The sequence below is a fragment of the Magnolia sinica genome, chromosome 11, assembly GCF_029962835.1.
Source record: "Magnolia sinica isolate HGM2019 chromosome 11, MsV1, whole genome shotgun sequence".
Taxonomy (NCBI): domain Eukaryota; kingdom Viridiplantae; phylum Streptophyta; class Magnoliopsida; order Magnoliales; family Magnoliaceae; genus Magnolia; species Magnolia sinica.
In genome coordinates, this window is record NC_080583.1 from 33,199,844 (window position 1) to 33,227,267 (window position 27,424).

The 27,424-nt window shown below is 41.1% G+C and overlaps 1 protein-coding gene across 2 annotated transcripts in view; it reads left to right on the forward strand.

Annotated features, from left to right (window-relative positions):
- The window catches only part of LOC131219014 (uncharacterized), a 48,854-nt gene extending 25,901 nt beyond the window's left edge, over window positions 1-22,953 (forward strand). For both annotated transcript variants that reach the window (XR_009157952.1, XM_058213974.1), the window contains exon 6: window positions 22,669-22,953. Coding sequence is in view for 1 of the 2 variants with exons in the window: in XM_058213974.1 (XP_058069957.1) it covers window positions 22,669-22,697 (29 nt within the window). In the remaining variant the exon portion in view is untranslated. The remainder of the gene's footprint in view (window positions 1-22,668) is intronic.
- Window positions 22,954-27,424: the final 4,471 nt, after the last annotated feature.

A 27,424-nucleotide genomic window follows, 5' to 3' on the forward strand; every position in this document is an offset into this window, starting at 1 on the left:
TAACGGTGTCAAATGCTTTCTGACATGCCCTGTCTCATTTCAACGGGACACCCTTCTTCATCAAGTGATAGAGAAAGGCTAACAACAACAAAGGTTTGAGATAAATTGTTGAATGTATGCGAGCTTTCTTTAGAGGTTCTTGAGTTGTTTAAGGTTCTTAGGCAGTGTCATCTCCTCAATTGCTTTCGTTTTCATTGGGTTTATCTTGATGATGCGGTTACGAATGATGAAGCCTGGGAATTTCCCTAAAGAAAGCCAAAATGTACACTTGAGCGTGTTCATGTGCAATTGCTTTTTCTGCAGCCCATTGACAACCATGTGGAGATGTTGATGATGCTCCCCATGACAATTGGAGCCGAACACAAACTCATTCACGTAGCACTCTGTGTTTGTGCATCATGTCGTCTAAAATAACCTGCATGACACGTTAGTAGGTAGCACTAGTGTTCTTCAGGCCAAAAGGCATGACCTTATAGTAGAAGATGCCAATTGGAGTTCTAAAGGTCCTTGCGTCTTCGTCCTCTAGGGCAATTCAGATCTAATTGTATCCTGAATAGCCATTCATGAATGAAATGCAATATCCGGTGGTACTATCGATGGGAAGCTTTATGATTAGCAGTGGGAAATCCTCTTTCAGGCAAGCCTCGTTATGGTCATAGAAATCTAAGCCCACCCTTGTTAGCCTGTTTTTCTTTTTCATTGGGATGATATTGGAGGTCCATTGATGGCACTTAACATCCTTAATGAATCCAACTTTGAGCTTATTGACTTCCTCTTCAATCTATAAGGCCAACTTGGGGCGAAAGTGCCTCTGGGCCTAGTTGATAGGCTTCTTATCTTTGGAGATGTTGAGCTTGTGAATAGCTAGTGTTTGTAGTATCGGTATCATTACATGTATCACCAACTAAGGATACAGAAACATCGCTAATACTAGGAAATGTATCGTGGATTGAGGAAAACATTGAGGAGACATGGAGAAAAATGTGGAATTTTTCAGTTGAACTTCAGGAGATGCTAAAAAACACATGTTTACATATTTAAGAGCATAAAAATTGCAAAAAAGAATGATAACTAATAAGTTTCCATTTAATAGGGGCCTAAAAGCATGTGTTGTCATAAAATTCCTGTGTAATACTAACCAAAATAAGTTCATATCGTACAAATTCCGGTAGTAAAACAATAACTAAGACATCCAAAAACTAAGGAAAATGAAAAACATACTTATCTAGCTATCCCTTAGACGCACATGGAGTTATGATGTGGCTTGAAGTCGTCATCTCTGTCCCCACTCAGTTAGCCATAGTACTATTGCTCCACGTGTAGATAGTATTGTACCAAGGTCATTGTTTGGTTGTACCAATGGGGTACTCTTAGTTATCTCTGGTACTCATCCCAAATTGTATGAGTATGCCTAAACATGGGTACTACGTGATGGTAACTATTGTGGATTTAGTAGGGTTTGTAGAAAATGATTGACTCCAATTCCAACATCTGAATATAATCGAGCCCAATCATATGACGGATATCCCGAATATCCCCCTCTATACCTGTAATTGTGAGTGCTCTTTTGCGGCTGTCCATTTCTGTAGTTGGACCACCGTGACCGAGTGTTGTAGCTATCATTTCCATAGTACCCTCCATGCACTTAAGGTGTGATGGAAGTGGAGCTCCCATGCTTTGAAATATCCATCAACAACAAGCTGCGTGCAAGCGACTCCTTGGCGGGTGTGACCTTCTTCCCACTCTATTAACGTTGGAAATGCCAACTGGGTTCTTTTGGCTCTATGCGAGGATGATGGACAAGATCCGTGGTCTTCGTCGTGAGTGGCATGGTTACAGAGGGCCTCCTCAGTGAATTGACAAATTGCTCACTCTGGCTCGTCGTTTAACCTTCACCACTAACACCTCCACCCTTAGTGCTACTACCTCTACCATGTCCATCATCGCCACTAGCACCGCCAAATTGGCCTTCATTCTTGCCATCACCCCTGTCATCACCCTCGTCATCGTTGTTATCACCTCGCCACCACCGTCAGATGGGGGATAAAGTCTCATTGTCATCATCGTTCAAGATGACTTGACCATGCGGAGTATGCTGTGACAATGCCACATGAGCCTTACTAGGATGTATCGGGCTCCTTATCAACGTGTCAAAGGAGTTGGCCTGAGTCCTCTGCTCACTCATGACTTGGTCGATGTTGATGTAAAGAGGCGTTGTTCCCTTGGCTAATATTGAAGTAGGGCCTCCTCAGTATCATCTAAATCAGATGATTTAATCCTCGACATCATCACCAAGATGTGCCTGTGTGCACCAATCAACAACAAGTCTAGTGGGTCATGATGTGACTCTATGTCATCCTCTGCCCATACTTACCTTTATTTCAGCTTCATATTGTAGTGGCAATCTACAAGCTTTTGTAGCTTTTCATACGCCAGTCTATTCCTCTTATTTATGTCTATGAGCGACCACGTGCCGAAATTCCTCTTGCAGGGCGAAGGGGAGAGTCTGGGCGGGAACATGGACGACTAATAACTGAGGCTTGGGAACGTCAACTCCGTACATCGCCTATCACTTGCATGTTAATCCAATAGAAGCATGTCTTAGTTCAAATGAGGAATGTAGTTGCTCCATCACAAACCATATTATTTATTACTTGAAGTAATAAATATACACACATGGCTTCATCATTTCCCTCGTACATCACAAAAGCACGTATTTGTTGATCGTAATTTACCATTAGTAATCACCCATCCAATAGTACACTATAAGAACGTAAAAGACTCGATTTATCATTACAACATTTCCAAATTGTGCTTTTTCCATTAACTTGGGGAATAGCTTCTCATAGATTGGGTGGACGACCATCTTTAGTTCATTATCCTCCCATACTTGACGTTTGTAGTGGAACTTTGGGTTGAGGTAATATGCTGAACCTAAATAATATGTAATCAACAATATTAACATATAAACAAAGGTAATACTTAAAATACAATCTATAAATAAGTGACGTTAAATTTAAGAGACTTATTGGCCTGGTGAATTGGATGCTCAAGGGTCTTGGTCCATTTATCGTCTATAATGTAGAGCACCCATCTATGTGAATTGGGGATGCAATTCTTATCCCTTCTCTTTTCTATCGTATAAGCTTGTACATGGGCCCCATCGATGGCTACATTTCAGTATCTATGACTTCAAGGGCCGTGGAAATCGGTTGAAGGATGCCAATGACACCATGAAATCTTTTCTAGAATCCGTCACTAAGCAATGTCCCTGCAACTCTCTCCGCACTATGGGTTTCTCTGGTTCCACTCAATGTATCTCTTAGATCTAAATAGATTCCATAGCCCCGCCTTGTGCCAGTACAAGCTATCAAGTGCGATAAAGTTCATAGTGAATTGTGTCGCCCTTGGTCGGACAATATCCCCTAACAATATATGCGAACACTCAAAGAACGACTATATGTAAAGTTGGTCACTCTCCTCGTCACCTCAATGGTGGTCTTGACCGACTCTTTCTGCCCTATCGACTCAAACATGAGGTTGATGTAGTGAGTTGTGCACCAAGTCTAATATATATTATACTCGTTCATTAACTTTTTCCTAGCCTTGACGAATGCATTGCAGTTGTCCATCACAACTTGCACCACATTCTTCATGCCCATCTCTCTAAAGTTGATGCTTAACAACTTCGTGGGCCCGTCTACCTATCGCACATTACTTTCACCTCGTATGTCCCCTTATTCAGCTTGAAGTTCTCTACCTAAGCCTTCATCTCCACATATTTCAGCCAAGGTACCCCAAGATTTCCTCATTTTCCTCTAGTGTTGAAGGCTTCATGCCTTGGCCAATGTACTGGATGGTGTCGATCATATTGTGGAAGTGGGGGCTAGACGTTGTATGTGTTAGCATGTGGCTCAAAATGAACCATTTGGTTGTGGCACTCCCCGCAGTCTCTCTAATTCCCTCCTTTCTCTATAAATCTTTCAATCCTCGTTGCTTTGTACTCGTAGTGGGTGCGTTTGAAACACAGGTGCTCTAGGCGTGCTGTAGCCTAGGCCCACTTGAACTGGACTCACCACCACCTCTACTTATGCCCTCATGCCTCCCACCAACCTTATGTGTAGAGGCCCAAATGTTGGCCCAATCTCCTAAAGTTGTCGTCTCTGCTCACTATCGCAACCTAATGCCAATGACGCACATATGGTGCGTCTATACTCAACTCTTGTCCTGCTCAGTAACAGTCCTCGGATATGTTTCACATTGTCGTCGTCATCATCATCTCACTCCTTGACATTTCTTAGACCCTGTCTAGGAACCCGTAACTCCTTAATTATCCCTTTCCCATGTTGTTGCTGCCACCTATATGTCTTCCCCTCACTCAACACATTCCTCATCTTCGTTATCACCACCTTTGGAACTGTTGCGAGGGCATCTTGGTGCGACTCCAAGGATGCACTCAATGTTTTAAATATCAATGATATCGGCCGATCATCACATACACTCTAATTTCAAAATTTGAGTTTGGGTGGTCCGATTTGGGGAAGATTGAGGAAATTTCTAAATTTCCCCAATTTATCCCAAATTGCTTGCAATGCTGAACGCCAAACATGAAATCAAGCATGTATGAGGGTTGATCTACTGATTTGTTAAGTTCTTGTCAAAATTTGAAAAATTAAAATAATTTTTAATTAAAATTTAATAAAATATTATTTTTTCAAAATTTCCCTTCAACCAGCTGTCAATTGAGAGTAATTTAGAAGTATTTAGGAGTGTTTGGTGAAATGATCATCACATACACTCTAAATGTATGCCTTCAATTTGAATATAGTTGCATTAGTTCAGTCAAACAACGCATAGCTTAGGACCCTATACAAAAGAAACCTATTATGTGCACTTCTTTTTTGAGATGTTATGATTTAAAAGTGTGCTTTAAGGTCCTTTTTAACAATCCCTGAAGTTTTATTGAAAAATTCAACCATTTTCCCAATGTTTCCCCATGTTTCCAAAAAGTGCGATAAATTACCCGATACAAACGATATATCTCGTGCGATAACCGATACATATTTGTATCCCAAGGATGTGATATGTAAAGCGATAATGATATTTTGAACACTGGATGCACCGCATCTCCACATTGGGGGTGGGGTGGCCCACGAGGTGGGATCCATTGTGGGACCGTGCGATTCAGGGACCCGTGCGAAACGGGAGTTGCCCATGGGGAGGACTCACCTGGGTTTGCCTAGGAGAACCAGAATATAGGGATAAATTGGTGCTTCCTCAACTCTCGAGCTTTTGGTGCGTTGGCCGATTGTTCGCTATCAAGAACACTTGGGAAAATCCTTTACATTCTCATATCCTCTTGCCAAGTGCTCCTTTTAACCTAGAAACTCCCCTACTCTACATATGTCCACAATGGTTGCAAATGGTTCTAAATTTGTTCCCATTTGCTGTCAAAGTTTCCACTGGACGTCCCTTGCTCCTTTTCCCAACATCTTAATTTATGCGACATGCATAGAAGTACAACCAATAATATCTTCAGGAACACAATAATCACTTAAAGATGTTTCTAAATCAAATAAAAAGTAACACATTCATCCATCTATGCATTCATGCATGCATATATACATACATACACGTATGCATGCATTCACCCATATGTCTATCCATCCACACATGCATTTGTTAATAAATACATCCATATGTACTGACATCCATCCATGTGGACATACATGCGCACACACATACGTGGTCCATCTATTCATGCATACGTTAATAATACATGCATAAATCCATACATGTCCATCCATCAATCCATACATACATTCAAACATATGTCCATTATCCATCCATGCATGCAATATGCGTATATAATACACAAAGACAACCATCCATCCATCCATGCATACATACCGTGTATGTCTGCATCCATCCATCCATGATCCATCCGTCTATGCACACATACATGCATTATGCATACATTACACATAACATGCATTCATCCCTCAAAAATTGCACCCCATCCACACATATATACATCATACAACCAACATCCATAACAAAAAAAAAATTTTAAGTGAAAAATATTCTTTTTAATAACAAATTTATTTATTATATTTAAAAAATTGAAAATGTAATATATTTCTCGAGAAATGGACCCCATCAATCGTCAACATCTAACCATAAAAAAGAAATAAAGAAATAAAACAAAATAGATATCTAAGAAGGGTAGTTGAAATTTTTTTCTTTTCAAATAAATCAAAAATTTTAATTAATTATTAAAATTTTAAATAATTAAAAATAATTTCCGAAAAATAAAAAATTTACATAAATTGATAGATTGGCCAACTCTCATCAACATACTAAAATTTGTGCCCTCAGTTATTTTCAAAGAGAAAATGGGGAAATTTTGGTTTTCCCCCAATTTTAACCCCCAAACCTTTAGATTTTCAACTCAAATCCATGTCAATACATGAGAATCATGGATAGTCATGGGTTTGTAATTTCTTCTAATGTTCAAGCCTTGAATTGACGATCACCTTAACAAAAGAATTCAAAGGATCTTTGGCCTTAGCCTTGATGGCTACCTCTCCAATCTTGGAAGTGTTGGGTCCATCAGTCTTCTTCTTGTTAATGATGACCTTGATATTGGGCCTTGGAATTCTAGGAGGGGTGGGCGCCTAACTGCCTCTTCATCTATAGAAGCGTATTTGTCGTAATAGCGAGCATCTGTGTGATATGATTCTGCAATTGTATATGGTCTTGTATCAGCAATTACCATCTTTTGGATGCCATTTACACAGTACTTAAGCATTGTTGAAGTGTTGAGGGATGGTGCCGTGGTGATGCATCCCAAGGCAGTTGAGGAGCAAGTTATTGGTGGTAACTTTGTCTATGACCTGAACCTTGGTCATTGGCTCACCTATCTCAAGGATGATGATTGCCCCTATAGAGTGCTGACCATCCCCCTATAGAGTGCTGACCATCTTGGTTGAAGCCTTGTATCATGAGGTTACTGGTATGTAGGTGAGTGAGCTCATAGCTCAGTTGCTTTAGGGTCTTCAGTGGTATGAGATTAGCTGTGGAGCCACTCTCTAGCATAACTCGATTGATCTAGAAATTGCGTGTGTAGCTAGTGAGAAGGAGCCTTTTATTCTCCATATTTCCTAGCATCATGTCCTTATTTGAATGTAATAGTTGCTATGCATTTGGCCGCGTTCAACGTCTCAGCGAGTGCTTGTTTGTTGTGGCACTCATTATGGTCTTTGGCATCTTATTATAGCTCGGCTAGAAATACCTCTCAGGTGTTCTCATCCAAGAGGGCTACACTAGTGCCTAACGATAAGATTGAGATAACTGCAAGGCATCGTATACAGAGCTAGGTAGGATCTGAGTCGAACCGACTAGTTCGAACCAGTCGGATTCGATCCGACCCGAACTGAAAGCTAAGATTAGGTTGGATCGAGTAGACCCACTCAGATCCGACCGCACATCGAGTCGAGTTCGGGTCGGTAGCTAATTCGATCCGATCCGATCCGGTCGAGTAGTGTGTGTGTGTGTGTGTGTGTCTATATATACATATATTAACTTTTACTTTTACCCGAACGATGAACCCTAACCCATCCCTACCCTAGCGGCGCCGCCCGAGTTCCTTCTTTCTCTCCTCTCTTCTTCTTTCTCAGATCCGACCACACATCGAGTCAAGTTTGGGTCAGTAGCCAATTCGATCCGATCCGGTTGGGTAGTATAAATAATAAATTTTTTTTTTAAAAAAAAAACTTTTACTTTTACCCCTCTTTTATCCGAACGACGAATCCTGACCCATCCCTACCCGAGCGGCGCCGCACGAGGCCCTTCTTTCTCTCCTCCTTTCTCTTCTTCTCTCTCTCTCGATTACCCTCATCTCCTTTCTCTCCTCCTCTCTCCCTCTCTCTCTCGATTTCCCTCCCGTTTCTTTCCTAGCACAAGAGTCTCCGACTTGGCTTGACTCAGCCCAATCTGAATCGACCGGACAGACTCAACTCGATCCGACTCAGTTTCCCTGACAAAGTCGGACTCGGTTCGGGTCAGGCCAGCAAGGATTCGGATCGGATCGAGTCAGCCCTACTGGACTCGGTCCCGGATCGAATCGAGTTCGGGTCAGGTTCTTGGAAAAATCTGATCGAGTTGAGTTGGACCTAATCCTATCCGACTCGACTTGATGCCCACCTCTAATTGTATATGCTCAACTTGGTATGAATGCTTTTGAAATGTGCCAACATGTCATAGACAACCAGAGGGGCTTCGTGGAGAGGTTGGTTGTCCTGTAAGGGCAGTGTTTGTAATATCGATACTATCGTTATCACTTAAAGGCAATACGAAGCCCCCAAGATATCCATCGGAAGTTTAAAAAATACCTCAAATTCAGATATCGTGCGATATATCGGCCGATATCATGCAATATCAATGATATCCTCACGATGCACTCACGGGTGTTGATTGCTCGTCCGTTTTTCTCAGATTTGTTGACAGACTCGGGTTGATTGCAGAGGACTCATGAGTCCACTGTAGCCAACAACCCACAACGATGATAAAAAGGGGTTGCGTGTTTACCATTAAAAAAAAAAATAGAAAAAAAAGGAGAGGAAAAATTGGAGAGTACCTGTGGCTGTACTGAAGATTGCGTGATCGGAGGTGGGCCATTCCATCAATTGACAGAGGTAATTACGATTTCCCTTTCTTTGCCGATTTTCCTCTTTATTTTCTTCGAATGAGAAGATGTGGGGATTTCTCGGAGATTCCGACGATAAATCGGGCCGGATTGACCGTGATTGAGGAACCCTCTTCCTTCTGAAACCCTCACTTCCGGAACCGTCTCCGAACCCTCACTTCCAGAACCCTTGTGACCTTGCATTTCGAAAGGGGCTGCATTGCGTTTGAAATGGAGGGACGCGGATTAGCTACTGAGTAATGAGACTTGCTACTGAAGTGACGTCACCAAGTTCTGTGGGTCCCACAATAATGTATGTGTCATATCCACACCGTCCATTCATTTGGAAAGATTATTTTAGCGCATGACACAGACAATGAGGCAGATCTAAATCTGTAGTGGACCCCACCACAGAAAAAAGTGGAGAGAGTGACGCCCACCGTTGAAACCTTCCTAAGGTCCACTATGATGTTTTTTTGAGATCCAACCTGTTGATAAGTTAAAAAATATTTTAAATAAGGGAAAACACAAATATCATCTTGATCAAAAACTCGTGGCCCTTGGAAGTTTTTAATGGTAGGCATCACTCTCCACTGTTTTCTGTGGTGGGGTCCACTCAAGCTCTGGATCTGACTCATTCTTTGGGTCATGCCCTATAATGATCTCTCAAAATGGATGGACGGTGTGGATACAAAGAATACATCATGGTGGGACCCATAGAACTTGGTGACATCACTTGAGCACCGTCCTGTCAGTAGTTAATCCACGTTTGAAACAGGGCCTCATTTACCTCGGTGAGAAAACTTCGTGGGGCCCACCGTGAATGTATGTGGTTTATCCACGCCGTCCAACCATTTTTACAACTCATTTAATGGGTTGAGCCCAAAATTGAAGCATATCCAAAGCACCAGTGGACCATACTATATGAAACAGTGGGAATAATGATTTCAACCGTTGAAACCTTGTCAGGCGCCACTGTGGTGCTTTTCTATCATCCAAACTGTTCATAAGATCAAAGAAATAGGGATGAAAGGAAAACATAAATATAAGCTTCATCCAAAACTTACGTGGCCCTCAAGAATTTTTTAAAGGTATATGTTCAATTCACATTGTTTCTCATGGTGTGGTCCATTTGAGCTTTGGATGTGCTTCAATTTTGAGCTCAAGTAATAAAATTATCTACTAAAATGGATAGGAGTGTATAAAATATATAAATCACGATGGACCACACAGAGTTTACTAAGTACAATGTAAATTAAGGTGGTGGATTTGGTGCTATATGAGTAAACAATTCAGTGGGTGTTATGCTTAATGTAGGGTCCACAATGATGACATGTAGTAGATCCACTCCATCCATTCTTTTTTATAGCCAATTTTATCATGTCATACCAAAAATTAATCACATTAAAATCTAAGATGGACCACACCACATCAATGTTAATGAACACTTACCATTCAATGACATGGATCTGCTTATTAGTTTTTTTGGTGCGGTCCACCAAAGATTTGGATCCGCTTAATTTTTGGAATAATATGCTTAAAGGATATAAAAAAATAGATGGATGGCCTGGATTCTATATATATATATATATATATATATATATATCAAGGTGGACCCACAGAGCCTATGACATGACTGGCTGGTCTACCACACATTCACCCCTTGAGCTCCGAGTGGTACGGATGATTTAAAGGAGATGAAAGTTAAATGGGCCACACAATGATGTATTTGTTGTATCCACCCCGCTCATCTATTTGGCGAGATCATTTTAGATCATGAGCCCAAAAATGAGTCATATCCAAATCTCAAGTGGACCACACGACAAATGGCAGTGGGACAATGATTCTTACCATTAAAATGTGAGTTCTCTATTTCTTTCACTTTATTTTTAATTACTTGATAACCACCAATGAAACATGTTAACTTTGTAAGGTGGGCCACACCATAAACATCATTTGGGGCGAAAATGAGATCAATATACTGATTAGTGGTGGGACCACACGTGCCCAATCTGAGTTGGATCGTGGCTGTTCATTGGTTTTGATGGTTTGATGAGTGGGCCATCTGGGTTTTCACCTTAGGTGATCTTTTATGGTGCAGCGCGCCATTGCACAGTATGTGAATATTTCACTATTGATAATTGAAATGAAAACATCAAATCTATGGTTAAGGCCATGGAGGAGATGTGCCATACATGAGCAAGATCCAGGCTGTTTATTAGATGGGGCTCACCGAGAGCAATCTATGGTAGAGAGATCAGGCGATTCCACATCTCTTTGGCCACGTGTATGCTGAATATGGAACGTTGGTCTTTTTTTTTTTTTTTTTAATAATCGTGTGTTGATTGTTTTGTTTCTTTTTTTAATCATCTATCGTTCTCACATGTGTGGCCCAACTGATGAGTGGACCCGCATGACTTTCGGGACATTGTATGTTCATCGCAAGCCCGAATGATGAGTATGCATACGTGAGCCTTTTTTTCCATCTTCAAATATATAATTAATAAATAAATCAAAACAATAATAATGTAAGTGGGCCCCACAGAAAGTGGTCGCATTTGGATGAACTAAATTGCCATTTCGATGTGGTCCACATGAGCCTAAAAATGAGTCATATCCAAATATTACGTGGGCCATACTCCCAAAAAGAATAGTGATTAAATCCCCACAATTAAAAACTTTATGGGGGCCACTATAAATCCCTACCGTGTGTTCCACTTGAGATTTGGATAATTCTCATTTTTTGGACCATTCCTTAAAATAATCTGACAAAATGGATGGGTGGCATGGATATACATCACATGCACCAAGGTGGGCCCTAACAAGTATTAACATAATATTCTTTTACAGAAAAAATATGTTGGGAAGAAGAGGGAGACAACTTGATATAGGGTGGGGGTACGGCCGGCCCACTCCTGATAAACCATTCGGGAGTATTTGTAACGTATGTGGCCATGTATCGAGGAGTGGTGGGGTAACCCGCTCGAAGGAGCATTTAGCGAGAGGGTATCGCAATGTTGTGGATTGCCCTAAGTGCTCACAGGATGTGCGAAAAGAGATGAGGGCCATATTTAAAAAAATGTGAAGGCAAAAGATGAACGACATGCACGGGAGAGGGAGATTAGGGAGGAGTTGGGGTGGCCACCATATTTAGGTGAGGAGGATGTAGTGGATCTCGAAGGTGATGATGATCCCGAATATTGATGCGTAGTTCGAGAGTCCATGCTGGATTAGTGGGAGAGAGATCAGGATTGGAGGTGGGACACGAGTAGGCCTAGATTTGAGGGGTTTATCCATGAGCGTGGTGGGGGGAGTGGAGCAGGGGGGAGTGTGGCAGGGGGTAGTGGAGCAGGTGTGAGTGTTAGGGGTGGGGGAGGGGATGGTAGTAGGTGGGGAGGATTATAGGGCATGGGCAGGAGTAGTAGTATGCGGGTGCCGGATCTATTTTCAAATCCGAGGATGTACAAAGAGGCAGGAGGGATACAAAAGAAAATAAATGACATGTTTAGTGGAGGGGATGCGAGGAAGAAAGTTGGAAAGTTTATAACGAAGTTTTTTATATACAATTAAATCCCCACGAATGTCGCAGCAAGCCCGCACTTTAAAAATATGATAAGTGAAGTACAATGTGGGGGTGAGGGTGTGCAGTCACCCATGCCCTTTGAGATCATGGGGAAATATTTGGATGATGAACGTGTAGAGATGAAGACATACGTCGATTCGTATAAGTAGTTATAGGAGGTGTACGGCTGCACTGTCATGTGTGACGGTTGGACTGGACCGACGAAGATGTCGGTCATAAATTTTATGGTATATTGCAGGGGATGGGCAGTGTTCCTAAAGTTTGTAGATGCGAATAATAAGATCGAAGATTCTAACTACATTTACAAACTAATGCACAATGTCATGCAAGATGTTGGGAGGAGAAACATTGTGCAGTTTGTTACGGACATTGGGAATGCATTTGTCAAGGTGGGGAAGGATATTCAGAACAAGTATCATATGTATTGGACCCCTTGCGTAGTCCATTGCATCGATCTTATGCTGGAGGCGATCGGGGATAGGTCGTCGGTGAATATCGTAATTACTGATGCACGATTCATCACAAACTTCATATACAACCACACCTGGTTATTAGCTGCGATGCGCGAGAAGTGTGGTGTGGATATAGTGCACCTCGGGGGGACGCGATTGCTACAAATTATATCACCTTAATTAGCCCCCTCAAACACAGATAGGGGTTACGAGAGCTTTTCGCCTCTCATGATTACGAAGAATGGAAAAAGAGGTTGACGAAAGTAACCTAGAGAATCGAGGAGCAGGTGCTGAGAAATACATTTTGGAATCACGTGCGTAATGTAGTGAGTATTCTAGAGCCCATTTATGTGGTGTTGAGGATGATGGACAATGAGACAAATCCGTCGATGGGGTCGCTATATTCGTCCATACAGTTGATGAAAGAGGCCATCATGGCTAAGGGCCTGTTTGATTTTTGAAGGAAATGGTAATTACCGGGTAAATAAGTAATAATTACTTACCAGGGAATTACCCCATCATTTCCTGCGCCTGCACTGACGGTTAGCTTTTTGGCGTTAAATTCGAGGATGGCTGCCTAATGAATATAGGGCCCACAGTGATGTATCAACACCGTTCATCCTATATGTCAGCCTGATTTAGTCCATGAACCCAAAAATGAGGCAGATCCAAAGCTCCAGTGGACCACACCATAAGAAACAATGGAAATTGAATGCTTGCCATATAAAAATTTATGTGGCCCGTAGAAGTTTTGGCTGAGGCTGATATTTGTGTTTACCCCTTATCAATGTTTTTATGACCTCATGAATAGGTTAGATGATATATAAACATTAATGTGGGCCCAATTAAAAAAAAACTTTTAATGGCAGATGTTAAGGCCATTGTTTCCTGTGATATGGGCCACTTGAGCATTGCATTTGTCTCAATTTTGGACTTAGGCCTTAAAATCTTCTGATAAAACAGATGGACGGTATGGATATGTCATGCACATCACAGTGGGGTCCACAAATGTAGGTCAGCTTTTTCGGACCAATTTTCGAGAAGAAAATGCACTTGAAAATTCAAACAGAGGAAAAGGTAATGACGACCCTTTTCAAGGGTATTTCCCTATTCCCTCAAAATCAAACAGGCCCTAAAGCTCCCAATGCATGTAAGTGGGTGCATGCAATAATAGACGACCGTTGGGAAATGACGCTTTCTCACCCACTGCATTAGGCTGGTAAGTACTTATATGGATTTTTTCTATATGCAATAATAAATGAGGGTTGTATTGATGTATAGATGTTGGTTTTCAGTGTATTTCCTGAATCCCAAATACCACTACAGACAAAAACTCTACGAAGATAATTCATCAAAGAGGGTTGTACATGAAGTGTACGATCATTTATTACCCGACTGTATGGGGAAAGGCACCTTTGGTAGTGAGGTAAATATGTTCTGCTCTTACATTCTCTTACCTTCATCTTAATACTTATCCTGGCTGCTATATGCCATCAATAGATTGTTAGATTCCGCGACGCGATTGGGATGTTTGGGTGCCACCCTGCGGTGAAGTCAAACACTATGATGGCATGTGAGTTACTGCGGTAAACATAAATTTCATATTATTCTGGAAAATCTAAAATAATGAAAGAATTTTATGATATGCAGGCGAATGGTAATCTATGTACGGGACTGGCTGAGAGGTTTTACAACGACTGACTGTCCGTGTATGTACGGGACTGACTGAGAGGTTTTACAACGAATGACTGTCCGTGTGCTTGCACAGACGGTGTCCTCGTCACCCTATGAGAGGAATTGGAGTACATTTTCCCTCATCCACACAAACGTAATAGACTAGGGTATGAGAGGCTTCAGAAGCTAGAGTATTGTCACTACAATATGAAGTTACGAGAGAGGCTGCTCCAAGTGGAAGGAAGAAGAAAAGTGCATGAAGACCCATTGAACTTGATGACGGTCGGATAGCATGCATATGTTGAGGATGAGGAGGATGACTCAGTTTACCAGTGGGTTATGTCAGATGATTTGGATACTTCGGATAGGCGACCAGAGCCACATGTTGCGGCGGAAGCAGAGACACAAGGGATTGATGTTGACGCACATGTGGAGCAACAGAGGTCTCCTAATGAGGCATTCGACCCATTGACGAGGAGTCCGGAGGGCAGCCTGCGACAATCACTATCACGCGGGACACGTGGCGGGGAGACATTGTCTAATACCGAGACTGAGTTAGAGAGTGATGCAGGGAATGGGTCCGGTGATGGTGATGGCGGCGATAAGGGCGACGATGACTCTGATGACAGTAAGGATGATGATGATGATGGCGACGGGGATGGTGCCGGCGCAGGGGGGAGTCAGGATAAGAGGCCTCTTAGCCCTTTCACCGGGGAGGAGAATTTCGATCATTCCACGCAGGACCCTGACCATGGTTCTCGTCCAAGAGAACCACGACCTTGTCTTATTTACAATAAGACATACACATCAAAAGCTACTGTGGAAAAAGAAGAGTCAGAAACTTTTAGATTTTGAGGAGGAGCTGCTGGCAAAATGCACGAGGGACACAAGCGTTCGTGACAGACGAGGTGGCTCTAGATTTGGATCACGGACGAGGGAGGGGAGCTCGAGTTATAGGCCACAATATGAATCTGGATCACAAACACAGGAGAGTAGCTTGAGTTCTGTGCCACAGTATGAGCATGGATATAGACCTAGTGGATATACGGCGAGTGACTCCAACAGTTACGACACATCAATTTTCAACCATGGTTAGGAGTTTACTTCTGCATATGGGTAGGGATATGAGCAGCGGTATGGATATGGCCAACAATATGGATACCAAGGAGCTTCATATATGCCTTTCCCAGATCCATATCAGTTACAAACTATGACGATTACGCAGTACCCATGGATGGGCGTATTGATTCAGTTCGGAGAGGATGAGTAAATATCGACGATATCGGCTGATATATCCCACGATGGGCGTATTGATTCTCTTGTATCCCACCTATGCGATACGAAACACACATGTAGTGTCGATATATCCTACATGTTTGATACGGTGAGCATTTTAAATTTACGATCCTTTTTTTGTTGAAATTATGTTAAATCGGTGTCAAATGGTTACAAATCTATTTGTTCTTCATGTTTTGCATGAAAAATCATGGAGCTGGAGCTTTGATTCGATATCCATTGGTTCTTCATGTTCTTCATATATTTTTTTTTCAAAAATTTCCTTCAACCAGCCGTCAATTGAGACTAATTTCAAAGTATTAGGAGCATTTGATGAAATGATCATCACATACACTCTAATTTCAAAATTTGAGTTTGGGTGGTCTGATTTGGGGAAGATTGAGGAAATTTCTAAATTTCCCCAATTTATCCCAAATTGCTTGCAATGCTGCACGCCAAACATGAAATCAAGCATGTATGAGGGTTGATCTACTGATTTGTTAAGTTCTTGTCAAAATTTGAAAAATTAAAATAATTTTTAATTAAAATTTAATAAAATATTATTTTTTCAAAATTTCCCTTCAACCAGCTATCAATTGAGAGTAATTTAGAAGTATTTAGGAGTGTTTGGTGAAATGATCATCACATACACTCTAAATGTTATGCCTTCAATTGAATATAGTTGCATTAGTTCAGTCAAACAACGCATAGCTTAGGACCCTATACAAAAGAAACCTATTATGTTTACTTCTTTTTTGAGATGTTATGATTTAAAAGTGTGCATTAAGGTCCTTTTTAACAATCCCTAAAGTTTTATTGAAAAATTCAACCATTTTCCCAATGTTTCCCCATGTTTCCAAAAAGTGCGATAAATTACCTGATACAAACGATATATCCCGTGCGATAACCGATACGTATTTGTATCCCAAGGATGTGATACGTAAAGCGATACTGATATTTCGAACACTGGTACCAGCGTTATGTCAGGGAGTATCTTAACCGGTACCACTCTATTATGACCTAGGCACAATATTGTTAATTTGTAGAGCAGAAGTACTATTCCCAGCCCCGTCGAGATGGAGATGATGATTACGAGCCACCGCACAACTCTGTGGGTCTAGGCTACAACCAGTCCTCACCATCAATATGTATATTTATCAATTTTTACTTCTTTTGCTTTTCAATGAATTGGTTGTATTTTCATGTCTTTGATACATTTATAAATGTCATGCATTCAATTTAAATATAGTTGCATTAGTTCAGTTAAACATTGCATAGCTTAGGACCCTATACAAAGAAGTTTATTACGTGCACATTTTTTTATATATATTATAGATGTTATGATTTAAAAGTGTGTATCAAGGGCTTGTTTAACAACCCCTGAAGTTTCATTAAAAAATTCAACAAATTTCCCAATGTTTCCCCATGTTTCCCAAAAAGTGCGATAAATTACGTGATACAAACGATATATCCCGTGCGATAACCGATACGTATCTGTATCCCAAGGGTGCGATACATAGCGCGATAGTGATATTTGGAACACTGTGTAAGGGTGCCTTGCCCTATATTTTTTGAGATTTCTCAGGGGCTTGCACCCAAGCATCACTTGGATTGAGGGGCCTTATCAGATGATACCCCCTGCCGATTGGGGAGCTACTTCCTAGTTAAGAGGCTTATCTATTTAGCCTCAATTGGGGTGTCTAGATCAGTGATGTCAGGAGGATTGTTAGTGGCCAAAAATGTCATGGCGCAAGACACTCCAAGGAGCCTCTGAAGGGCCCCAAGGAGGTGTCAAAATGTGTTAGGTGGACAGGCCTCCAATTAAAACATGTTTTGCTTGAAGATTATAGCAGCGATGCACCCCTCCATCATTGCGGCTTCATAAATCCGAGGGACTAGCAATGACAACGTGGGTTCCTACATTGCTAGACGAAGTTGATAATATTCTCGCTTGAATACTAGGTGATAGGCCGAAGCTGGTTGTCTGTCACTGTGGTGTGATAGTGATGTAAGTGAGTGATGCATGCTTCTTGGAGGTTTGTTTGCCCATGACTGGAAGGCTTGTGCTGGAAGAGAGATAACAAGCCAAAGCCTAGATGGGGGCAGCCAAGGAGAAAGGAAAGCACTTGAGCAAGTAACATTCCATCCGATTGCCTTGTGCTTAGACCATTTGCTCCTAAGTGATGAGATGGTCGATTGAGGATTGCTTGCTCTCCCTGTAATAGCTTGAAAGAGTGATCATTTATAGGTCCTTGGAGCCTTAACTTTGGCAAAACTTGGCCAACAGTCTTTCTATGTGGTCAGCATGAGCCTCCACAAAATATTAAGTGGAGGTAGCAAATGGGTCGAAAGGACCTGTAGCGGCAGCCTCCTTGAGGACAGTAGGAAGAGTAGAGCTTTACACAAGTCGATCCGAGTCGAGCTTGGCACAGCTCGGCTCGGCTCGGCTAGTAGCTAACCCCAGCTTGAGCTCGGCTCAGCTCGGTCCTCGAGCCTGTCCAGCCATCTCGGCTTGGTTTGGTCAGTAGCTAGGGCCAGTTTGAGCCTGTGCGGCATTTCATCAGACACCTGGAATGCTTCTTAAATTTCTCATAGAATGCAAAACAGTAACGACACTTTACAGGTATTTCATCAAACACCCGGTATGCAGCATCAAAATCAAACAGCCGGCGTGCAGCATCAAAATCAAACACCCAGCAAGCAGCATCATAATCAAATACCCCACATATCCATTCTCTCCTCACCAACACTTCGTTGAGTCATTTCATCAAACACTCAGCGAGCAACATCCATATCAAAATAACCGAGTCACCGATCTGATTCGATCCGAGTTGGTTTGAGTTGAGGTTCGAGCTCGAACTCGGCTCGAAATTTTTTCGAGCTCCAAAAACCAGCTTGACTTGGTCTGAATCCAACTTTGAGACAAGCCGAGTCGAGCTTTTTCGAGTCAAATCGAGTGAGCTGACCGAGCTAACTCGACTCGTGTACAGTTCTAAGGAAGAGCAGCGCTGCCTTCTGTATATAAGCCAGTACTGCATTTGCATGCCTCTTTATGTTCATGTTAGGGCTGCTTTCTTAGCCTTGACGACATGAGAGTAATGCCTTTCCATTTCAGGATGTACTAGTAAGGGCTTGTTCCAGTGAATAAGCTCCTAAATAGAGGAGAGCACCTTTGCAGGAAAAAGTGTAATAGGAAGAGGTCCTTTAGTTCCTTCTCGGTGCAAACTCCTTTCAAGGTACCTGAATCATACAGTCAGGCCCTCTGAGTGATTGGTGGAAATGTCTGAAAAGGTGGTGAGAGTTGGGCTCATTGCCACACAATTCCTTTGTGAAATTGATAGGACGCTTCACAGGCAACCCCCAGCCTGAAAACTGAGAGAAAGCCAACTAGGGCATCCTGTGCTTTGTCCACTTCTTGGAAGACCAGGAAACCGTTAGGCTGGCCAGTAGTGGGGCCGAGCCAGGGCAGATGATGAAGTAGTGGGGGCGACAAAGATCGCCATACATTAGACTGCTGATGGCGAGTTGTCATAGATATTGCCATCATCATTCTCATTATTATCAGACTTGAGAAGTTTGCCCCGGGGCCTAGAAGGCTGCCTGGGTTATATAGACTAATATCATGTATCTTGAGAGACATCAAAGTCAGATAACCCATGTAGCCTTGTGGTGTACGTTGATCATGGTCATTCCAAAATTGCCAGAGGTTTCATATGCTAGAGATGAAGAGAAGAAGCAAAGGACACCTTCAAAATATTGGTCGCACCTGTCATCTGGTGGCAGGCCCCTTCATGTGTAGTGCTTTGAGGGTCTGCGCCTGAGCATAGGTTGATGCCATATGAAGAAGACTGGTCTCTTATCTTGGTGTCTATTGTTACTAAAACAATGACTGTCGGAGTGCTCTACATCTGGTGCAGATGCTGCAATAGGTCTACGCCTAGCACAAAAGCTTCTCAAGAAGTTTGCTCATGGTGTAGAGGCTTCCCTTCCGAATTTTGCTGCTGTGTAGCACTTTCCCAGCGGGAGTGAGTGTTTAAACTAATGAGATTCACGTAGATCTCAGCAAATAATGCTTGAAGGAGTATTAATAGTTCATGAGGGTCTTGATTTCCCTTGTAAAAGATTGTTCGGCACTTAGGAACACTCGCCAGCTGCTCATTGGACGAGAGAAGTTTCATTCCATGGAATCTTGGGAACCAAGAAGATAAGCACCAAGTGCTTGGCATCTTCTCAAGCAAGCACCATTCTTCTTGGTACTGCTGTAGGTGCGGAGGGCATTTTTAGGCATAGATCATCTGGTACCACTTTGGATAGGTGTAGAGGGTGTAGAAGGTGCGTGGAGGCTTGTTTGGGCTATTCGCAAACCCATGGCAGCACTATTAAATGGAAACTTTATATATATATATATATATATACATATTGATTCGTAAATGTGTAGACATGTGTCTTTTAACATCTTCTGGAATTTCACTGAAAAATTCTACCTTTTCCACAAGGTTTCCCTAATGTTTCCCTCAACAATATTTCTCTGGGTTATGGGAGATAATATCAGTGATATCGGTGCTTGTTTCCGTATCCCCAGTCTTTGATTCATGTAACGATACCAATACTCCAAACACTGGACAGGACCGCATTATGGAAATATGATATTGCTTTTCCATGTCAGCTTCCCCTCACATGGCTACACCATCTTGTTGGTTGTTTGTTGTTAGGACTTCTCCCCTTCTTGGAATGCCCAGTCAGGGAATTATCTTCATCCAACCGGTACACTGGTAGCTGCTTATGTTGGCAGATCTCTTCCTCGTTACTTCTTCCTCACTTCAACCCTTTCATGGTGAGACCTCTAAAATTTCTAGTGTCTGCCGTCTCAGTGATCTTCCAAAAAGGTTTCTCCACCACATGGCTGATCTTCTAAGTTTCCTCCCACTAAAAAAGCAGCTGTTAAGTAGTGTTCGAAATATCGGTATCGCGTTACGTATCGCATCCTTGGGATACAGATACATGTCAGTTATCGCATGGGATATATCATTTGCATCGGGTAATTTATCACAATTTTTGGGAAACATGGGGAAACATTAGGAAAATGGTTGAAATTTTCAATGATACTTCAGGGATTGTTAAAAAAAGACCTTAATACACTTTTAAATCGTAACATCTCAAAAAAGAAGTACACATAATAGGTTTCCTTTGCATAGGATCCTTAGCTATGCGTTGTTTGATCTTACTGAACTAAAGCAACTATATTCAAATTGAATGCATAACATTTAGAGTGTATGTGATGATCATTTCATCAAACACTCCTAAATACTTTGAAATTAGTCTCAATTGACAGCTGGTTGAAGGGAAATTTCGAAGGAAATTTTTTTTTTTTGTTAATTTTTAATTAAAAAATGATTTTTATTTTTCGAAAATTGACAAGGACTTAACAAATCAGTAGATCAGCCCTCATGCATGCTTGATTTCATGTATGGAGTGTAACATTGTAAGCAATTTGGGAGAAATTGGGAAATTTTCGAATTTTTCCCAATTTTCACCAAATTAGACCACCTATACTCAAATTTCGAAATTAGAGTGTATGTGATGATCATTTCATCAAATACTCCTAAATACTCCAAAATTAGTCTCCATTGATCGCTGGTTGAAGTAAAATTTTGAAAAAAAAAACATGAAGAACCAATGGATATCCAAATCAAAGCTCCAACTCCACGAGTTTTCTTGCAAAACATGAAGAACCAATGAATTTATAACCATTTGACATTGATTTAACATTTAAAAAAAAAAAAAAAAAAAAAAGGATTGAAAATTGGAAATGCTCACCGGCTTGAACATGTGGGATATATCGGCACTACCTGTGCATTTTGTATCGCACAGGTGGGATACAAGATATATCGTGGGATATATTGTCCGATATCGTCGATATTTAAAACATTGGCTGTAAGTAGCTTCTTTCTCTTCATATCTGCCCATTTTCCACGTTTGTGTGTGTGTGTGTGTGTGCGTGCGTGCGTGCGTGTGTGTGTGTGTGTGCGTGTGTGTGTGTGTGTGGGGTCACTGGATTGGCCTTCTCAACCTCTCTTCTTATCTTGATTGGTAGCAATAAATATCTTGTTCTCCCCAACACTTGAAGGGCCATGAAGGAATGAAGTTGGACTCGCCGGAAGGCAGTCATGGTCACTGGCTTGGCCTTTTCAACCTCTCCTGATCTTGATTGGCAGCAGCAAATATCTTGTCCCATTTTAGGTGATTCAAAGTCAACCCATCGCCAAAATTTTGAGCTTTCACTGATGCCTGCAACCCCGATTCCTGCTTTACAGGTTCAACCAACAAGGACTAAAACCTCTCTGTCATCAATATGACTCTTGTGAAGGAGTAGGGACATCTGTCTCCAATCCTATTCGCAACTGGGGGCTATTGTGAATACCGAGCACAATAGACCAGTGAAACAGGGGATGGATCTGACCCTGGCGACTTTCATACATCTTTGAGGAAATCACTGTCCTATAGTCTTGCTTAAACATCTCCTAATGTGATCAATGTAGAGAGGCTAATAAGGTGGTATGTCATCTTGTGAAGAGTAGGGTTGTCAAGACCCTTCCTCTTCGTTTAAGTGAGAAATTTCCTTCTATTTTTGTTTTTTTGGCTACAGGCCTCCTGGCTGCTTCTGGATTTTGGGTAAATATTTGTCATCCATAAAGAAAAGGGGATTTTCATTTTGCTAAACAAGAAAATGGAACTCAGTGCAATCTAGGAGAGTGACATTCAAATATGATATGAATACGAACCATTCCTCATAATGAAATGGAAATGCATGTGATTTTACTCAATAGAAGTTTGTTGTGCAAAGGTTTACATAACGGAATGCAGTATCATATTCTTACATGCATGAGGTTATTGCATTTATGCATGCAGATGCTGTTTTGAATTTTCTAATGAATTTTGTATGGCTTTTACTGTTTGATGTGCTAATGCCTATCTTTTCTTTTCTTTTCTGACAACAGGGTGTTGTATATTTTGTGGACAGCTGTGATAGATGGAGGAAAAAGTCCACAAATTGTAGTTCAAATGCCCATGCATGCCATATTTGATAACTGACAAGTGGTCTTTGGAGCCTGTTTTGTATATTGTGTGAAGTGGTATTGGTTGAAGAAAAAGCAAGTAGAATTTTTGCTGTAACTATGCCATGAAGGGAAGCTTGAGATTGAAACAAGTAGAGAGATGCATCTGGTCATTTGCTTTCAATCCAAGTAGAAAAAAAAAAAAAACCTCAAAACATCTTCACATGAGACCCGTAGGTCATTGAACTTGTTCGGCGAGTTATTGCTTTACTTCTTTTTTTCCATGTGCATCTGCATGCCCACGAGCATTCGCATGCATATATGAAAATGCCCAGGCCTGTCAGCTTGTGACCTGCTGGGGACACTGCATCTTCTGCTCAGCTTGTGACCCACCAGGACTGAGGTCGTGACCTGTACTGCATACGCTTATGAATTGACCCAGGTCTGTCATGTTGGAATTCCACTCTGTTGGCGAAGGGCTGCTGCCACAATGGCATCATTCTTCGTTCCCCTGTTCCACAAGGGTCTAATTCCACCTGAAGAGGATTTTGCCCAGTCTGACAATTGAAAGAATGCTCGAGTGCTGTTTTGTTACATTTTGACACTAGAATGTTGCAGCCTTCTAACACAGGCAGCAGCATCCAGTTGCAATCCATGTCCTTTCTACGTTTTGCTTGGTATGTGAATTTCTTCTTGATGTAGAACATGTCACATATATGTTCCTAGCATGGTTGGGCCGTAAATTGACCGTAACTTTTGATCTGGGTATTGTTACGGGGTGCACAACCTATCAATCTTTACTGAACCAGGCCATCTGAGGTGAACCAACCCACTTTAGTGGGTTGCATCCGTCCATTTCGTGAGAAAATGTGCACCTTCAGCTCAAAAATGAATTTTTAGAAAAAATTTATTATTTTTAGTAATTCTAAAATTTTTAATATTTTTCTATTTTTAGAGTTTTATATTTTCTTCCTTTTTAGAAATAACTTGTAATTATGGTAGGACTCTTCTAGCAAAAGTTTATTTGAATTTTTTTTTTATAGAAATTAGGCTTTAGAAGAGTTTTATTAAAATTAGGATTTTTATTAGAGTTAGAATTTTGTTGTTTTTGATAATTACGAATTTTGATTTATTTTTTCTTTATTAATGGTGTAAGGAGACATTAGACAATCATCAATCAAATTACGAATTTTATAAAATTTATTTTTATTTTGCTTCTTTTTTGTCCTCGTGGATTTGAGAAGTCGGTGAGGTCATCTCGATCATCCTGCTTCATTTCTTTACATTCTGTCCAACTGTGAAGCTCATGGTGGGTGGGCAAAATGTAGGTTTTATTCTTTCCAACTAACGATCAATGAAGGGGTTCCGATGAGTTTTCTTTGACTTGTTGGATCAGTTGATCTTGTTTTCACGGTGCGAAAGCAACTTGGATCAACGGTTATGATAATTAGTGAGATGGCTTTTTTGGACGGTTGGATCTTCAGGATTGGATATGTGTATGTTTAATGGATGAATTCTGGTGTGATAACAATTTCTCCCCATGATACATCTTTTATTGGATGGATACGTGCATTGATTGCATCTGAATGAACACATCGGGCTTAACAATGAGGATCCATTGATGGGCATGGAATTTGAAGTGTCCATGATTCTTTTTTCCATGACCATGACGTGAGACTGACAGTTAATGGTTAACTGAACTGGAAGAGGATTGCGTACTAACTCACTTTGTGGGGAGCACCGTGGTGTATGTATCTTATTCATTCTGTCTATCCATTTTTACCAGCTCATTTTAGGGTAACTGACCAAAATTGAATTATATCTAAATCTCAAGTGGACCACACCATAGGAAAGTGTGAATTGAGCAACTACTGTTGAAAACTTCCTTCCTGGAGACCAGGGAAGTTTTGTTGGATCAAGCTGACATTTGTGTTTTCCCATGTCTGTGTGACCTTACGAACAGGTTGGATGATAAATAAACATCACTATCAGCCCTAGGAAAGTTTCAGTGGTGGACGTCATTATCCCCTGCTGTTTCCAGTGGTGTGGTCCACTTAAGCTTTGGATATGCTTCATTTTTGGGCTCATGCCCTAAAATGAGATGCAAAAACGGATGGACAGTGTGGATAAGACACATATATCCACAGTAGCCCCCACAGAATACTCGGTGGGCAATCTGCTTCCAACTGAACCGAGTACCTGTAAATTAAATCAAATCATAAAATTCAAAACAGTAATGCCTGGGTGGTAGACTCACAAGACTTTAAGCACGAGGCCCCATTGTGGTGAAATCCCCCAATGTGGTGTGAGTGCGTGTATAAAAAAAATAAAATCAAAATCAAAATCATTATATGAAAATTCAACAACAAAAAAATAATAATAAATAAAATAAAAAAGAACTGATTTTGGATTTTTCTTTTATTCACCCATGAACCATCCACATCAAGAATTGCATTAAGCCCAACATCACACTAACATGACATTGATGTGACAAACATTAACCATTTATCAGTGTCCTTTAACATGGTTGGTTGAGATATTTCTCACACGAAAATAGGTCCAACAAATAATTTGATCGTCTATTTGTTAGGAACCACCATGGATTATTTTACGAGGCAATTGTAACCATCTCATCTATGGCATGGAAATAGGATGGCTGTACAAAATATGCGAAATCAAAGACACATTGGATCATCCGCATGGTGCCATTTTACATCATAGGTCATGAAATGAGTGATGGACTCAAACGGGCGGTTCAGATCAATCGACTGAACCGTCAAAGTGAACTGGTGTAACCAGGAGCACTGGAGCATTTCTCTTTATTGATTATTTTCATTGGTTTCCACTGTCTCGGGGGAGCGGATTAGGTGTTAGCCGGGTAACACCTTAGTGGGTGTTGCCCTTACCGTGGGGTCCACATTGATGATATGTTGTATAACCATGCTGTCCATCCGTTTTTTTCAGCCCATTTTAGGACGTGGTACCAAAAATTAAGCAAATCCAAATCTCAGGTGGACCGCACCACAGGAAACAGTGCTGATTGAACAGCTACCATTAAAAACTTCCCAAGGCCAGCGTGAGAGTATCTGTAAAGTTTATTTGCCATCCAACCCGGTGATAAGGTCAAACAGACCTGGATGAATGGAAAATATAAATATCAGCTTGATATAAAGCTTTTGTGGCATACAAAAGCTTTAAATTGTCATTCACAGCATTCCTTTTTTTTTTTCAATGGTTAATGTCCACGTGTGTAGACACTCCACTTTGAAGGGGATTAGATTCCGCCGGTTAACTTCAGTTAGAATTTGAACAAGACATGTATAGCTAAAATTGCATCCTAAAGACAACCATTGAGGCGGATCGGCCATTGCCAAGGCGCATGGGTGGCAGGACAATGAAAGAGTATGAATTTAAAATGATTAAACAAGGCGGGCTTGAATTATATAAAAGTTCGCAGGGTCTATTTATGGTGGAGAAATTGAAGTGTACATCCCACCTTTTACCCATTGTCTTTTTTGAACGCTCTCAAACTTTACTTTCCCAAACTAAATCATTCTGTACGGACATACTATTTGCAGACGAAAATTCCCAAGCATTAAAGGGCCACAGAGAAATTAATAGCTACGGATTATAACCGTAGCTATTGGAAAACATGAATGATAACAATGCAAACATGAAATTTAACAAGGCAAACCTATAGCTACGAATTATAACCGTAGCCATTTTCAGGAAAACATGAATTTCAACTAGGCTCAAGACTCGTTCGATTTCATGTTTCTCTGCCTCTAGATACGGTTATAGTCCATAGCTATACGTTTACCTCGTTGGTTTTCATGCTTGCCTTGTTGAATTTCATGCGTGCCTTGGTAAATTTTATGTTTCAAATGGCTACGGTTATAATCTGTAGCCATAGGTTTCACGGTACCACCTGGATGCAAGGGTATTTTCGTCTGCAAATAGTATGTCCGTATAGAATGGTTTAGTTTGGGAACGTAAAGTTTGGGAGCATTTAGAAAAGACGGTGGGTAAAAGGGGGGGTTCACCATCGTCAATTTCTCATTTTGGTGCAGGGAAATAGGTAATCCTAGAAACATCCTAGAAACGGATTTCCCGACATCGTATTTGTACAGTGGTCCTTGCAACACCGTATCTATGCATAGCCGCTCCATATGCCAATTAGGAGCTGCCTTTGAGACTTTGTATGCCGATCTGACCCGAGGCTACCCTAATGGGGTGTTTGACATATGGAATTTGATGGTATTTAGTGGGATGAAACTTTATATCCCTTGGTTTGAAAAATCATTCCTGTTTCGTTCATCATAGGTTTCCAACATTGGATCTTGTGTATGGAGTACGAAGGGTTAGGAAGGGCTTTTCCCAATTCAACCAGGATTTGCAAAATCCATACGATTTCCTCTTAAAAGCATGAGCTAGGAAGTTCTTATGCTGGTAAGGGAAGTGGGGCCCAACTTGATATTTGTGAGGAATCCACCCCATCCATCTGTTTTACAATATCATCTTAGGGTAAGCGACCAAAAAAAGGTAGATTTAAAACAATGGGGATTGAGTGACCACCATTGAAACATTCATATGGCCACAAAAGTTTTGTATTACGATAAAGTTTTCTATGTTGTCAATTTATCTCGGCAAGAATGAACTTATAAATGGTTGGGATGACATATAAACATCAAGGTGGAGC